The 13,450-nt window shown below is 42.9% G+C and overlaps 1 protein-coding gene across 3 annotated transcripts in view; it reads left to right on the top strand.

The window, feature by feature from the left end:
• Nucleotides 1-13,450, top strand: part of PACRGL (parkin coregulated like) — a 105,261-nt gene that overhangs the window by 49,176 nt on the left and 42,635 nt on the right. For all 3 annotated transcript variants that reach the window (XM_073609408.1, XM_073609394.1, XM_073609402.1), the window contains one exon: nt 10,829-10,963. In XM_073609408.1, the coding sequence (XP_073465509.1) occupies nt 10,829-10,963 (135 nt within the window). The remainder of the gene's footprint in view (nt 1-10,828; nt 10,964-13,450) is intronic.

Raw genomic sequence — 13,450 nt, 5'->3', positions numbered from 1 at the left:
TTAACTATGAAAACCAGGAAATTAGTATTTTTTAAACATGCGTTTAGCAATGGAAGCTTCTATACTTCTTCAGTACAGGTTCCCTTTAATAGGTTTTGTTTGGCTAATATAATATTATTCTTCAGAACATGGCATTAGACTACTGCATCCTTGAATTAATGTTAATGCTTTAAAGACGTGACTGGTTTATTTTTCAGAATCATTTTTCATTGCCATTCATAAGACTTCCAATTGTTTATATTGGAAACTTTCATTTTTAGCATGTTCCTTAAATTATGTGTAAACGAGAGAGAGATCAACATTATGTCACACTGAAATTGCTAATAAAATGATTGATTGTCATTTAGCATCAGGCTATATAGTAACATCTGTCAGAGATTTTAATTGGAAGAAAGCGTCTCTTGGTGTAATTATTTTCAGATGCCTTATCCATGGCTAAGATTAATCATAGCCCATCACAGTCATTTTATTTATTTGTCACTTGTTACATTGTCAGGCCAGGCTTTGGCTCATGTGTGTCAATTTTGTCAATGAGAGGAATTGAATTAAGGCTTATTAGTCCTTTGTTCCCTGTATAATGTTGTACACTCCTTCATGAGACATGACATATTGGTTTATAAATTAATTTACCATATAATGTGCCACAGATTTGTCCAGTAAATATAGACAGTAAACTGCATATTCTACTTTCAGCTACAGCTAGGTATGTGCCTTTTCAAACATTTATTCAATAAAAAAATTTAAAGTGTGTACTATGGAAAATGTAAGTACATTCTTGATTTAAGATGATATTGACCCCCTGTAGCAGATATTACTACTAGCAGGAATGTATTTATTTTTTTATATACGGTAAAAAAAAGTTCTTCAGTTTTAAGACATCTGTGGGTTTCTGTGCATGAACTACCAATTTTAAAAATTTAATTTGAGCCATTTCTCTGTGGATTCGCTAGAGTGCTTCTGATCATTATTATATTGAAAGACTCCTTTCAGGTTCACCTTCAACTTTTTAACAGGTGGCATCACATTCTTATTACATACACTTTTAAATGATACAGAACATATCACACACTCAATGAGTGCAAGTTGCCTAGGCCCTGAAGAACCAAAGAAACTCCAAACCATAACATTTTCACCACCATGCTTCACAGTTGTTCTGATGTTTTTCTGAAATACTGTCTTCAGCTTGTGGCACACGTCTACTGTTATTGTGGCAAGATAGTTCCTATCTTTGATTGATTTGGCACGTTGTCCCAGAAGGCCTGGCCATTGTCTATGTGTTCAGTGGCAAACTTGAATCTTGTTCTAATGTGTTTTTTTTGGATACCTGGGCTTTTCTTTACATGCCTGTCATTGAGGTGCAAACTCTTTTTAATTTTAGTTGAATGCACTTTGACCCTAACTGATGCAGGAGTTGCCTAAATGCCACGTGATAAAATGTTGGGGTTCTTGGAGACTTCTTTTAGCTTTAAATGGTTGAATTTGATGGGTCAACCATTCCTGGACAAATTAGCAGTCATTTGATATCTACACCATGTTTAGGTTATTTTGCTCACAGTGGAATAATTGATTTAAAATTATTTGGTGATCTTTTTAAATCCCTGGCCAAACTCATGGCATCCATAACCTTCTTTCTGAGGGCCTTAGAGAACTCTATGATCTTGACATGTTGACATCACACGTCGATAGCAAAGAGACCCTAGCAGTCTGAGGCCTACATAAGACATCTGTATGCTCCCTAAGTAGGTTCTAATCATTGGTGCCTAATCTGGAATAGCAGGTTCCAGTTTGAAGAAGTGGTAAATGTAGGTGTGTACTTTTTCCCATATGGCAAATCTGCATTTTTTTTAATTGAGATCATGAAAATGAGTACACTATTTTAATTGTATTTGGTCAATTATGCTACCTTCATCTGTAGGCACTAAAACAAGATCGAATGTTTGCCTATTCATATATGTTAAAAAGGTCAACAATTTCCATTGGTTGTAAATAGTTATTCACATGACTCTGCATAATAAAGGAGAAAAACTCAAATGAATGAGACAGAGAAAATAATCATCTAAAAGGAAAGGTATAGTTTATTTTCCACGATGAGTACTATAATTTACTATTGCAGTGTGTACCTTAAAATGTCTGACTTTCACATTTTTACATTCTTCCTTTTATAAGGGGAACTTGACACCAGATTGTTTGTCTATTTAAAAATATTTTTTGTTACAGCGTCTTATTTCCCTAATACAAGGAGCCTGGTGTCCCCAAAAAGGCCTTTTTTGAACTGAAGATTGAGCATGCCTCAATCTTGGTAATTTTGGATGTGGCGGCAGTGGCACCAGCAGACACTGGTGAAACTTCGTAGTAATCCCACTGCTGCCGGCTCTTTTTCGTGTGTGCTTTCCTTGACCGTTTTAGCCGTGCCATATAATTCATTGCAGGGGAGTGCTGGGAGATGTTCTCTGAAACAATTAGGCCCTGTACACACGATCGGACATTTCGACAACAAAATCCATGGATTTTTTTTTTCGACTAACGTTGGCTCAAACTTGTCTTGCATACAAGTTCGTAAACGATCGTAAATGCGGTGACGTAAAACACGTACGTTGGGACTATAAACGGGGCAGTAGCCAAAAGCTTTCGTCTCTTAATTTATTCTGAGCATGCGTGGCACTTTGTGCGTCGGATTTGTGTACACACGATCAGAATTTCCGACAACGGATTTTGTTGTCGGAAAATTTTATAGCAAGCTCTCAAACTTTGTGTGTCGGAAAATGTGTGATGGAGCCCACACACAGTCGGAATTTCTGACAACAAGGTCCTATCACACATTTTCCTTCGGAAAATCCGACTGTGTGTACAGGGCATTAGTGTCTCAATCAGGGGAAGTGGGGGAAAGGAAGGGTGTGGGAACAGCAGTTGGGTCTGGCACGGACAGAGAACCTGCACGCCTGGAAGTTTCAAGTCCATGTTAAATTTATTGTGCTTAAAAATGAAAGAAGAGAATTCCGTAAAAAATATTTTTGCTTTACTGGTTCAGTGTCTAAAAATGAAAAGTAAGATATGATGATGGGGTTGAGACTGGTAGATTAGCCGCTAGAGATAAGCTACTTTAAAGTGGTAGTAAACTCACTGGGCTATCTTTTACCTATAGGTAAGCCTATAATAAGGCTTACCTGTAGGTACAGTAAATATCTCCTAAACATGCACCGTTTAGGAGATATTAACTGTAGCAGCAGCCGGTGATGACACCCCACGCTGCATACTAGCAAATTATGGCTTAAACTGCCCAAGGGCCCATTTTTTTCTTTTTTGGTGCGATTTTACTATCGCTTTAATGAAGTGTATATGTATATACAGGGTAAAATCACTGTCAGGATATTTTTTGCTGTCTGTATCGGGAACAGCAAGGTTGTTGACCCTCATATTGGCTTTGATTCAGGGAGGCAACACATTTGAACTTGTCAACAATGTGGTCTTTGCTCATGATTATTAGTTTAAACATTCCTGATCTCAAGCTACTGTAACTTCCAGTGGTTTTGCTATCCTTGACAGTAGGCAATGCCTACGCATGGATGCTATCTATGTGCAAGGACAGAGATTGCATGCAAGACATCAAATATTTTTTTCTACAAAGTAATTCACAAATTGTTTTGATACAGGCAAAATGAATATTGAAAAGTGGGTATAATAATATGGTAGCATGCTTAATTCCTCCATAGTCGTAATTGTAATACATTGTAATTGTGCTATATTTTATATCTATTCCTGTTCCTTGTGAGGACCCTTCAATTTCAGTCTTAGACCCCTTTCACACGCGTTTTCCCATCCGGCGGACTTGATCGGATGTTCCATGCACCTCTATGGAGTGGCGGATGTCAGCGGTGACATGTCCGCTGACATCCGCCGCTATCCGATCCTGTCCGTAAAATTCAGATGGATGGAAACCCTATTTTCCATCAGTCTGGAGAATCTGATCGGATGAAAAGGAACAGGAGGTCCATTTTCATCCGATCTCCATAGAGGACAGCGGGGCTTTGACAGGTCCATCTCTGCACATTGAGCAGAGATGGACCTGTCATCCGCCTGCTCAGCGGGGATCAGCGGAGCGATCCCTGTTGAGCAAAGCGGAGTCCGTACACGGACAAGCCCGTGTGAAAGGGTCCTTAGGCTCTACACATATGACACTAAGCCCACCCCCACCCCACCCAAACAATAAGCCCTGCCATTCAGCTATAAAATGTAAAGGGTGGGACATGGCACCAGCAAAGAGTCAAGCATTATACTGACTTAGAAAGAAGTTGTGGCACCTTATAAAGACTGAGATCCAAGGGACCACACAGTGGCACAGGAATTGGTTTGAAGACTAACACCAGTACTTGTAGATTCCTTTTTACTTTGTTTTTTTTTTTTTTTGTTTGTTTTTTTTTATGTCAGAGCATGTGTTCCTGTGTTCTTTTCATTTAAAAAAAAAAAAAAGCTTCATAGATTCGATTTGGCTTAGGATTTGATTAGAAATGACAAAGAAAATTGATCAAATGGAAAAAAAAACATTTCTTTCTCATACATCACGGGACACAGAGCCGCAGTAATTACTGATGGGTTATATAGGTATCACTAGGTTATTGGACATTGGCACACCCTAACCAGGAAGTTTAACCCCCTATATAATCCCTCCCCTTGCAGGAATACCTCAGTTTTTACGCCAGTGTCTTAGGTGTTGGACGTGTAAAGATGCCCTGTGCTGAGCTCCAAAGGGAGTATCCTATATCCTATACTGGGACAAGCCAGGCGAACCAAATCCATTTCAAAGTGTCCTTTCTAGGCTGAATTGGATGGTACCCGGGCCTCGTGTTTGAAGAAACGAGGTTTTACCTGTAACGCTTCCTCTTTTTAGAGAGCTGGAGCCCGCATTTCAGAAAATGGTTTTTCTAGCCTTATTTCTGGCCTGGTGCTTTACAGGCCCAGAACTGTGGATCCCCCTATCTGTAGGGGGCCCCAGTCTCAGAAGGTTTTCCAAACGGAGCCCACCGTGAGAGGTGAAGATTGGGTCTGTGTAACAGAACCCTGCAGCTGGATAAGGTAAGGGAGATTCCACAGATTTTTTTCATTCTAGTAGGTTTCTCCTTTAAGGTAAATGCATGCTATGCCGATTGTCGCCACCGGGGGGCTGCCAAGAGCACATACCTTCTCATGCTGAAGTCTGTCTCAGTGTTTCACGCTGCACAAGCTCCTCCAGCCGAGCTCCAGTTAGGATGGGATGGGGGATTCTCCTCTGGATATTCCCCCCAGAATAGTGTGAGGCGGTAGTATACCGCACTATCACCGCCGCCGCTATTGCCACGTGCAGGCCCCATCACTGCCGGCCGCTCTCCTTCCTTCCCCACCCCCAGCCTTTCCTCCATGCTTATCCAGGAAGGTCAGCTCGTGCGGGAAGCACACGTTTTTGAAAAACGAGGGGGGGGTAAGCGTCAGCGCGTCCAGCGTCCTCAGATGCTCACATTGCCGGCTGCATGGCTTAAGAGGCACACTTTACAGGTGCACACAGTCTTTGGAGGGACACAGAGCTGACGGTTGCATGTAAGGTGGGACACAGGCATTCTCCTAGGCAGCATTTACTAAGGAAACACTAGACTGGGCATTTGGTAGCAGGGCTTTTTTGCCGGACTACATCGTTTAGCAGTCAGTGTTCATTTTGTGATACCTCCACCTTGTTGCTTTGCACTATGGGTAGAAGAGGTTCAAATACCCCAAGAACCAGAGGCTCTAGGGGATCTCCTTCATGTTCTGAGGACCCCCTTTCTGCAGCATCCTCCCCCCCGAGGAGGGGCCAGGGACGGCTAGCCAGGGAGAGCCGTTGGGGTCAGGGGCTACACCTGCTTCTGGCACTTCAGCCCCTGTATACATTACACAGGAGGTTTTTTCCTCAACCATTAATGGATTAGAGGAAAGATTAATGGTCGTGATCGCATCTTTACTCAGTGGAAGAAAACGCACTAGGCCTTCCTCTGCTTCCCAGGACCCTCAGGCAGAGGAGCTCTGGGATAGGGGAGAAGAATCCCTTTCAGAGGATCGGGATGGGACGAATGATTCCTCTTTGGAGGAATCAGGTAGAGAGGGACCCTCTTCGGCTTCCCAGGAGGATAAGGTCTTACCACAGATCCTTGCTGGATTGGTCCGCTCAACATTTAAGTTGGCCGTATCTGAATCAGTTAAAGAACCCTCTTCTTCTTTGGGGTCACTGAAACCTCCTCAAACAGCACATGCTTTTCCTATTCATAATTTACTTGAAAAGCTCCTTTATTCTGAGTGGGATCACCCAGATAAACGTTTTTTTCCACCGAAAAAGTTTTCAACACTTTATCCTACAGAAGAAAAGTTTATAAAGATGTGGGGAATACCGGCTGTTGACGCCGCCATCTCCTCCGTAAATAAAAACCTGACTTGTCCTGTAGACAATGCTCAGATGCTCAGGGATCCTGTGGATAAAAAAATGGAGTCCCTGTTAAAGGATGTTTTCTCCTTAGCAGGTTCAGTGGCTCAACCTGCAGTAGCAGCGATTGGAGTCTCTCAGTACTTAAGAGACCATGTTAAACAGGTCATCAAAGTTCTACCTGAACAACAGGCCCAGGGGTTGGCTAACCTTCCAGCGGCCTTATGTTTTGTTGTTGACGCCATCAGAGATTCTATCATCCAAACCTCTCGTCTTTCACTTGGGTTGGTGCACGTAGAATCTTATGGTTGAGAAATTGGTCAGCTGAAGCACCATGTAAGAAGCTTCTGGCTGGGTTCCCATTTCATGGTGCAAGGTTGTTTGGAGAAGACTTGGATAAATATATCCAAAGGATCTCTTGTGGGAAAAGCACTCTCTTACCTGTTAAGAAAAAGAGTAAGCGTCCGTCTTTCAAACGGACTCTTTCCCCAGCCCCAGGGGCATCAGCCTCCAGGCAGTCGTGACGGCCTCCTCCGTCTGGGTCAAGAAACAAGAGTCAACCCCAGGGACAAAAGAAGTCCTGGGGGAAGAAGTCTACTAGACAAGACACTAAGGCCTCTTTATGAAGGGGCGCCCCCGCTCGCTCGATTGGGGGGAAGACTGCTACAGTTCTCAAAGCTCTGGCAGGAGGACTTCCAGGACAGATGGGTAATCTCCACAGTAACCTTAGGGTACAAGCTGGAGTTCCAAGAATTCCCCTCTCCTCGTTTCCTCAGATCAAGTGTCCCCAGAGTTTCAGAGAAGAAGCAGTCGCTCCTTCTAGTGTTAGAGCGACTTTTGTCGCAAGAGGTCATCAGGGTGGTTCCCGCGAAGGATCAAGGATTGGGCTTTTATTCCAACCTTTTTATGGTCCAAAAGCCAAATGGGGATGTCAGACCCATTCTGGATCTAAGGGATCTGAATCGATTCCTAAGGATACGGTCCTTCCGCATGGAATCAATTCGGTCAGTTGTCTCCATCCTGCAGGGAGGAGAATTTCTGGCATCAATAGACATCAGAGATGCATATCTGCATGTGCCCATTTTTCCTGCTCATCAGAAGTTTCTGCGCTTCGAGATAAGAGGGCGTCATTTCCAGTTTGTCGCTCTGCCTTTCGGGATAGCCACTGCACCTCGAGTGTTTACAAAAATCTTGGCTCCTCCTCTGGCCAGATTAAGGGCCCAGGGTATAACTGTCATAGCATACCTAGACGACCTGCTCTTGATAGACCGGTCGGTGGCATCTTTGAACAGGAACTTGAGGACCACAGTCAAGTATCTGGAACACCTAGGTTGGATTCTCAACCTAGAAAAATCTTTCCTAAAACCAGTAAGAAGACTGGAGTGTTTGGGTCTGATTATAGATACAAGCCAAGAGAAAGTATTTCTACCTCAGGCAAAGATCACTGCTTTAAAGGAGCTGATTCTGGTAGTCAGGACCAAGAAGGGTCCTTCTGTCCGCCTTTGTATGAGGCTGCTAGGAAAGATGGTGTCTTCATTCGAAGCAGTTCCCTATGCTCAGTTTCATTCAAGACTGTTGCAACACAGTATCCTCTCGGCCTGGAACAAGAAGGTTCAGGCATTATACTTTCCGATGCACCTGTCTTATGCGGTGCGTCAGAGCCTCAATTGGTGGTTAATACCCGAAAACCTATAGAAGGGGAAATCCTTTCTACCGGTGACCTGGACGGTGGTAACAACAGACGCCAGTCTGTCGGGTTGGGGAGCAGTTCTGGAACAGTCTGCGGTCCAAGGGGTATGGTCCAAAAACGAGAGAACCTTACCCATCAACGTTCTGGAGATCCGTGTGGTATATTTAGCCCTAAAGGCCTGGACTCTCAGGCTACAGGGTTGCCCAGTCAGGATCCAGTCTCACAATGCCACAGCAGTGGCTTATATCAATCATCAGGGAGGCACCAGGAGCTGAGCTGCTCAAAGAGAAGTGAACCAGATCTTAGTCAGGGCAGAATAGCAGGTGCCATGCATATCGGCAGTCTTCATTTCAGGGATAGAGAACTGGCAGGCGGACTATTTAAGTCGCCAGCAGTTACTCCCAGGGGAATGGTCTCTGCATCCCGATGTCTTTTGGGCCATATGCCAAAGATGGGGGGGTTCCAGATGTAGACCTCTTTGCATCCCGATTCAAAAAAAGATAAGAGGACAAAGGATCCTCTTGCATGCGGGACAGATGTGTTGGTGATTTCGTGGCATCGGTTCTCAATAATTTATGCATTCCCGCCTATTCTGCTACTGCCACGACTCCTTCGCAGGATCAGGCAGGAAAGGAAGTCGGTACTTCTGGTAGCCCCAGGAGGACCTGGTATGCAGAAAGTGAAGATGACTGTGGGTTCCCCGTGGACCCTACAGTTACGCCCAGGCCTGTCATGTCAAGGTCCAGTGTTCCATCCTGCCTTACAAACGCTAAATTTTACGGTTTGGCTATTGAAACCCACATTCTGAAGAATCATGGGCTTTCAGGTCCTGCCATATCTACCTTGATCAATGCAAGGAAGCCAGCTTCCAGAGTGATTTATCATAGAGTCTGGAAAGCTTATGTATCCTGGTGTGAATCCAGGGGTTGGCATCCCAGAAGATATGTCATAGGTAGAATTCTTGATTTTCTACAGTTGGGATTAGAGATGAAGCTGGCCTTGAGTACTATCAGGAGCCAGGTTTTGGCCTTATCAGTATTATTTCAACGGCCACTTGCTTCGCATTCTTTGGTCCGAAACTTTATGCAGGGGGTGACGCATCTTAACCCTCCGGTTAAGGCGCCCCTAAACCCCTGGGACTTGAACTTGGTTCTGTCTGTTTACAGAAACAGCCTTTTGAACCAATACGTCAAATTCCTTTGATCTTATTGACAAGAAAGTTAATTTTTCTGGTAGCCATCTCTTCTACTAGAAGAGTATCAGAATTAGCAGCTCTTTCCTGTAAAGAGCCTTATTTGATTATACACAAGGATAGAGTGGTATTGCGCCCTCATCCTAGTTTTTTACCGAAGGTGGTTTCAGATTTTCATCTAAACCAAGTTATTGTTCTGCCTTCCTTTTTTCCACATCCCTGTTCTTCGGAAGAGAGGTCACTACATTCTTTGGATGTAGTAAGAGCAGTCAAGACCTATCTGGTAGCAACTGCTCAAATTTGCAAAACGAATGTTTTGTTCGTGCTGCCAGAGGGTCCCAGTAGAGGACAGGCAGTGTCAAAAGCTACCATTTCTAGATGGATTTGACAATTGATTATTCAGGCTTACGGTTTGAAACAGAAGATTCCTCCGTTTCAGATTAAGGCACATTCCACAAGGGCTATTGGTGCTTCTTGGGCAGTGCATCACCGGGCCTCTATGGCTCAAATCTGCAAGGCTGCAACCTGGTCTTCAGTTCATACATTCACCAGATTTTATCAGGTGGATGTGAGAAGGCATGAGGATATCGCCTTTGGGCGTAGTGTGCTGCAGGCAGCGGTACAGGGTCCTCAGGTCTGATTGCACCCTACTTGGTTGTGGTTTCCCTCCCCTCAGGTAGCAGTGCTCTGGGACATCCCATCAGTGATTACTGAGACTCTGTGTCCCGTTATGTATGAGAAAGAAAATAGGATTTTTTATAACAGCTTACCTGTAAAATCCTTTTCTTTCGATGTACATCACGGGACACAGAGGTCCCGCCCCTCTTCTAATACACTTATATTGCTTGGCTACAAAACTGAGGTATTCCTGCAAGGGGAGGGATTATATAGGGGGTTGAACTTCCTGGTTAGCGTGTGCCAGTGCCCAATCACCTAGTGATACCTATATAACCTATCAGTAATTACTGAGGCTCTGTGTCCCGTGATGTAGATCGAAAGAAAAGGATTTTACAGGTAAGCTGTTATAAAAAATCCTATTTTTGGTAGTCTACAAACTCTATTTAAAATGTTAAAAAAACCTCATATTTTATCTAAATCGAGTGATTGTATTGCAATGTGCCTGTGCACCTTTAAGGGTGACATTTAGCATTACCTCTACAGCCAAACCCTGGCTGCTGTGATATCATGAATCATGTGCTTACTGATGCTAGAGGCAGTGCTTCAAAAATGCCCTAAAACCTGGTTATATTAAAAAACGCCTTCTTATTTGGTACAAAACAGCCAGCCCTTTAAATCTTTGTAAAATGATGGACACTTTAATTTTCCAGGATCACAACGTAAATAAAAGTCTAAAAATGAAATAAGATTGTGTATATATATTCTTGTGGAGGTTTTCAGTTGGTTGCCCTCTTCTTATTTGAAAATCACTGAACTTTAGAAATGTATTTGCTGTTTGTCCCTTCATGAGATTCATAATTACAGTAGTAAGCACATTTTCCTCCTCTTTCTTTTTCTTGTGTGACAGGGTCTTCGAGAGACCAGACACCCTTACACATTCGTATCACAAGAGGGATTTAAGGAGTTATTGATGGTTCCTGGGGCTGCAGAAAAAGCCTTGCCCTTATTACCCAAGCTGGCCGCTGCTTTAAAGCCTGCCCTTGTATGTATATATTATGTATATTGTACATCAGTTATAAAGACTAATTTCCTTTCTGTGATGTAAAAAAGTGTGCCGAGTTATAGAAGAAAATCGGACCTAAATCTCTTGGGTTGTGGGTTGAACAGATAGCCAACAGATACCCATTCAGTCAGTGTTTATGGAAGAATTACTTCCGCAGCGCTACTGTGTTCTGTCGGTGGGGAGCCTTCCTAGCCAGCAGAACAGAGTGATTACTGATAGAGGCTATAGCTCCCGGCAATAATTGCAGGTAAAAAATCAGACAGGCTGGTTGTACTCAAGACAATTAATGGATCAACTTGGGTACAACCAGCTTGCGTATAGATGTATAGAATCTGGACCAGTCCCTGCTAAACCAGCCAAGATTTGATCCATCTATTGCCGGCTTTAGTCTTTACTGGATAACACACAGACTACTGGATTACCTATTTTATACTTTATTATTACATAAAAACTGTGAACCAATTTAAGCCTAGTCATCACCCTGCTGAATCGACTCAGTGTCCAAACAAATCTCATTACTATCTCACTATTTTATATAACATTATTGTGTTATATTCTTTCGGGTCACACTGTACAGCCATGGCCAAAAGTTTTAAGAATGACACAAATATTAATTTTCACAACGTCTGCTGCTTCAGTGTTTTTAGATCTTTAGATAGTTTTGTTAGATGTTACTATGGTATACTGAAGTATAATTACAAGTATTTCATAAGTGTCAAGGGCTTTTATTGACAATTACATTAGGGTTTATGCAAAAATCAATATTTGCAGTGTTGACCCTTCTTTTTTCAAGACCTCTTGACTGCTGGCAGCCCATTGTTGCGTAATAAATTCTTGGAGTTTGTCAGAATTTGTGAGGTTTTTTTTTTGTTCACCCGCCTCTTGAGGACTGACCACAAGTTCTCAATGGGATTAAGGTCTGGGGAGTTTCCTTGCCATGGACCCAAAATGTCAAGGTTTTGTTGCCCAAGCCACTTCGTTATCACTTTTGCCTTATGGCAAGGTGCTGCGTCATGCTGAAAAGGCATTATGCATCCAAACTGTTCTTGGATGGTTGGGAGAAGTTGCTCTTGGAGGAAGTTTTTGTACTTCCTGGCTGTGTTCTTAGGCAAAATTGTGAGTGAGCCCACCCTTGGCTGAGAAGCAACCCCATACATGAATGGAGAAAATTACTTTACCCCAGACCTTAGCAGTCTAATCCCTGTACCTTTTGCAGAATATCAGTCTGTCCCTGATGTTTTTCCAGGAGAGAAGTGGCTTCTTTGCTGCCCTTCTTGACACCAGGCCATCCAACAAAAGTCTTGACCTCACTGTGCATGCAGATATACTCACACCTGCCTTCTGCCATTCCTGAGCAAGCTCTGCACTGGTAGTGCCCCGATCCCACAGCTGAATCAACTGGCACTTGCTAGAGTTTCTTGGGCTCCCTGAAGGCTTCTTCACAACAATTGAACCTCTCTTCTTGAAGTTCTTGATGATCTGATAAATGGTTGATTTTAGGTGCAATCTTAGTAGCAGCAATATGCTTGCCTGTGAATTCCTTTTTGTGCAAAGCAATGATGACTGCACGTGTTTTCGTGAAGGTAGAACAATGATTTCAAGCACCACCTTCCTTTTTAAAGCTTTCAGTCTGTTGTTCTAACTCAATCAGCATTACAGAGTGATTTCCTGCCTTGTCCTTGTCAGCACGGACACCTGTGTTAACAAGAGAATCGCTGACATGATGTCAGCTGGTCCTTTTGTGGCAGTGCTGAAATGCAGTGGAAATGTTGCTTTTTTTTTTTTTTTTTTTTTTTTTTTTTTTTTTTAGATTAAGTTAATTTTCGTGGCAAATAGGGACTTTGTAATTAATTGCAATTCATCTGATCACTCTTCCTAACATTCTTGAGAATATGCAAATTGCCATCAAAAACTGAGGCAGCAGACTTTGCGAAAATTAATATTTGTCCCATTCTCAAAACTTTTGGCCACGACTGTATCTTCCCTCTTCTGCTGTAATAATAGGATTTTTTAAATACAGCTTACCTGTAAAATCCTTTTCTTGGGAATACATCACGGGACACAGAGACTTAATAATTTATGTAGTGGGTTAGATAGTCACCATCAGGTGATTGGACACTGGCAAGCCTAATTACAAGGCGAATTCCTCACCTATATAACCCCACCTATATGGAGAGTACCTTAATTTTGTAGCAAAGCAATAAGTGTCCCAACGTATAATCCTGAAGAGGGGCGGGAGCTCTGTGTCCCGTGATGTATTCCCAAGAAAAGGATTTTACAGGTAAGCTGTATTTTTAAAAAATCCTATTTTCTTGTTCATACAGTAGGTGACAGCGATATTGTGTCAATCTCGCCGCTGTTATCGGCGTGATTGACACCTGCGAGCCCCATCGTGGGAGCCAGCGCCAAGCTGGCTCGCTCATTGGGAAAGGAAAAATGTGTTTTTTCCTTTCCCGATGAGCGACA

Source organism: Aquarana catesbeiana, linkage group LG01 (genome assembly GCF_042186555.1).
Source record: "Aquarana catesbeiana isolate 2022-GZ linkage group LG01, ASM4218655v1, whole genome shotgun sequence".
In the NCBI taxonomy this organism is placed as follows: Eukaryota; Metazoa; Chordata; class Amphibia; order Anura; family Ranidae; genus Aquarana; species Aquarana catesbeiana.
This window is presented reverse-complemented; position numbering and strand designations above follow the sequence as displayed.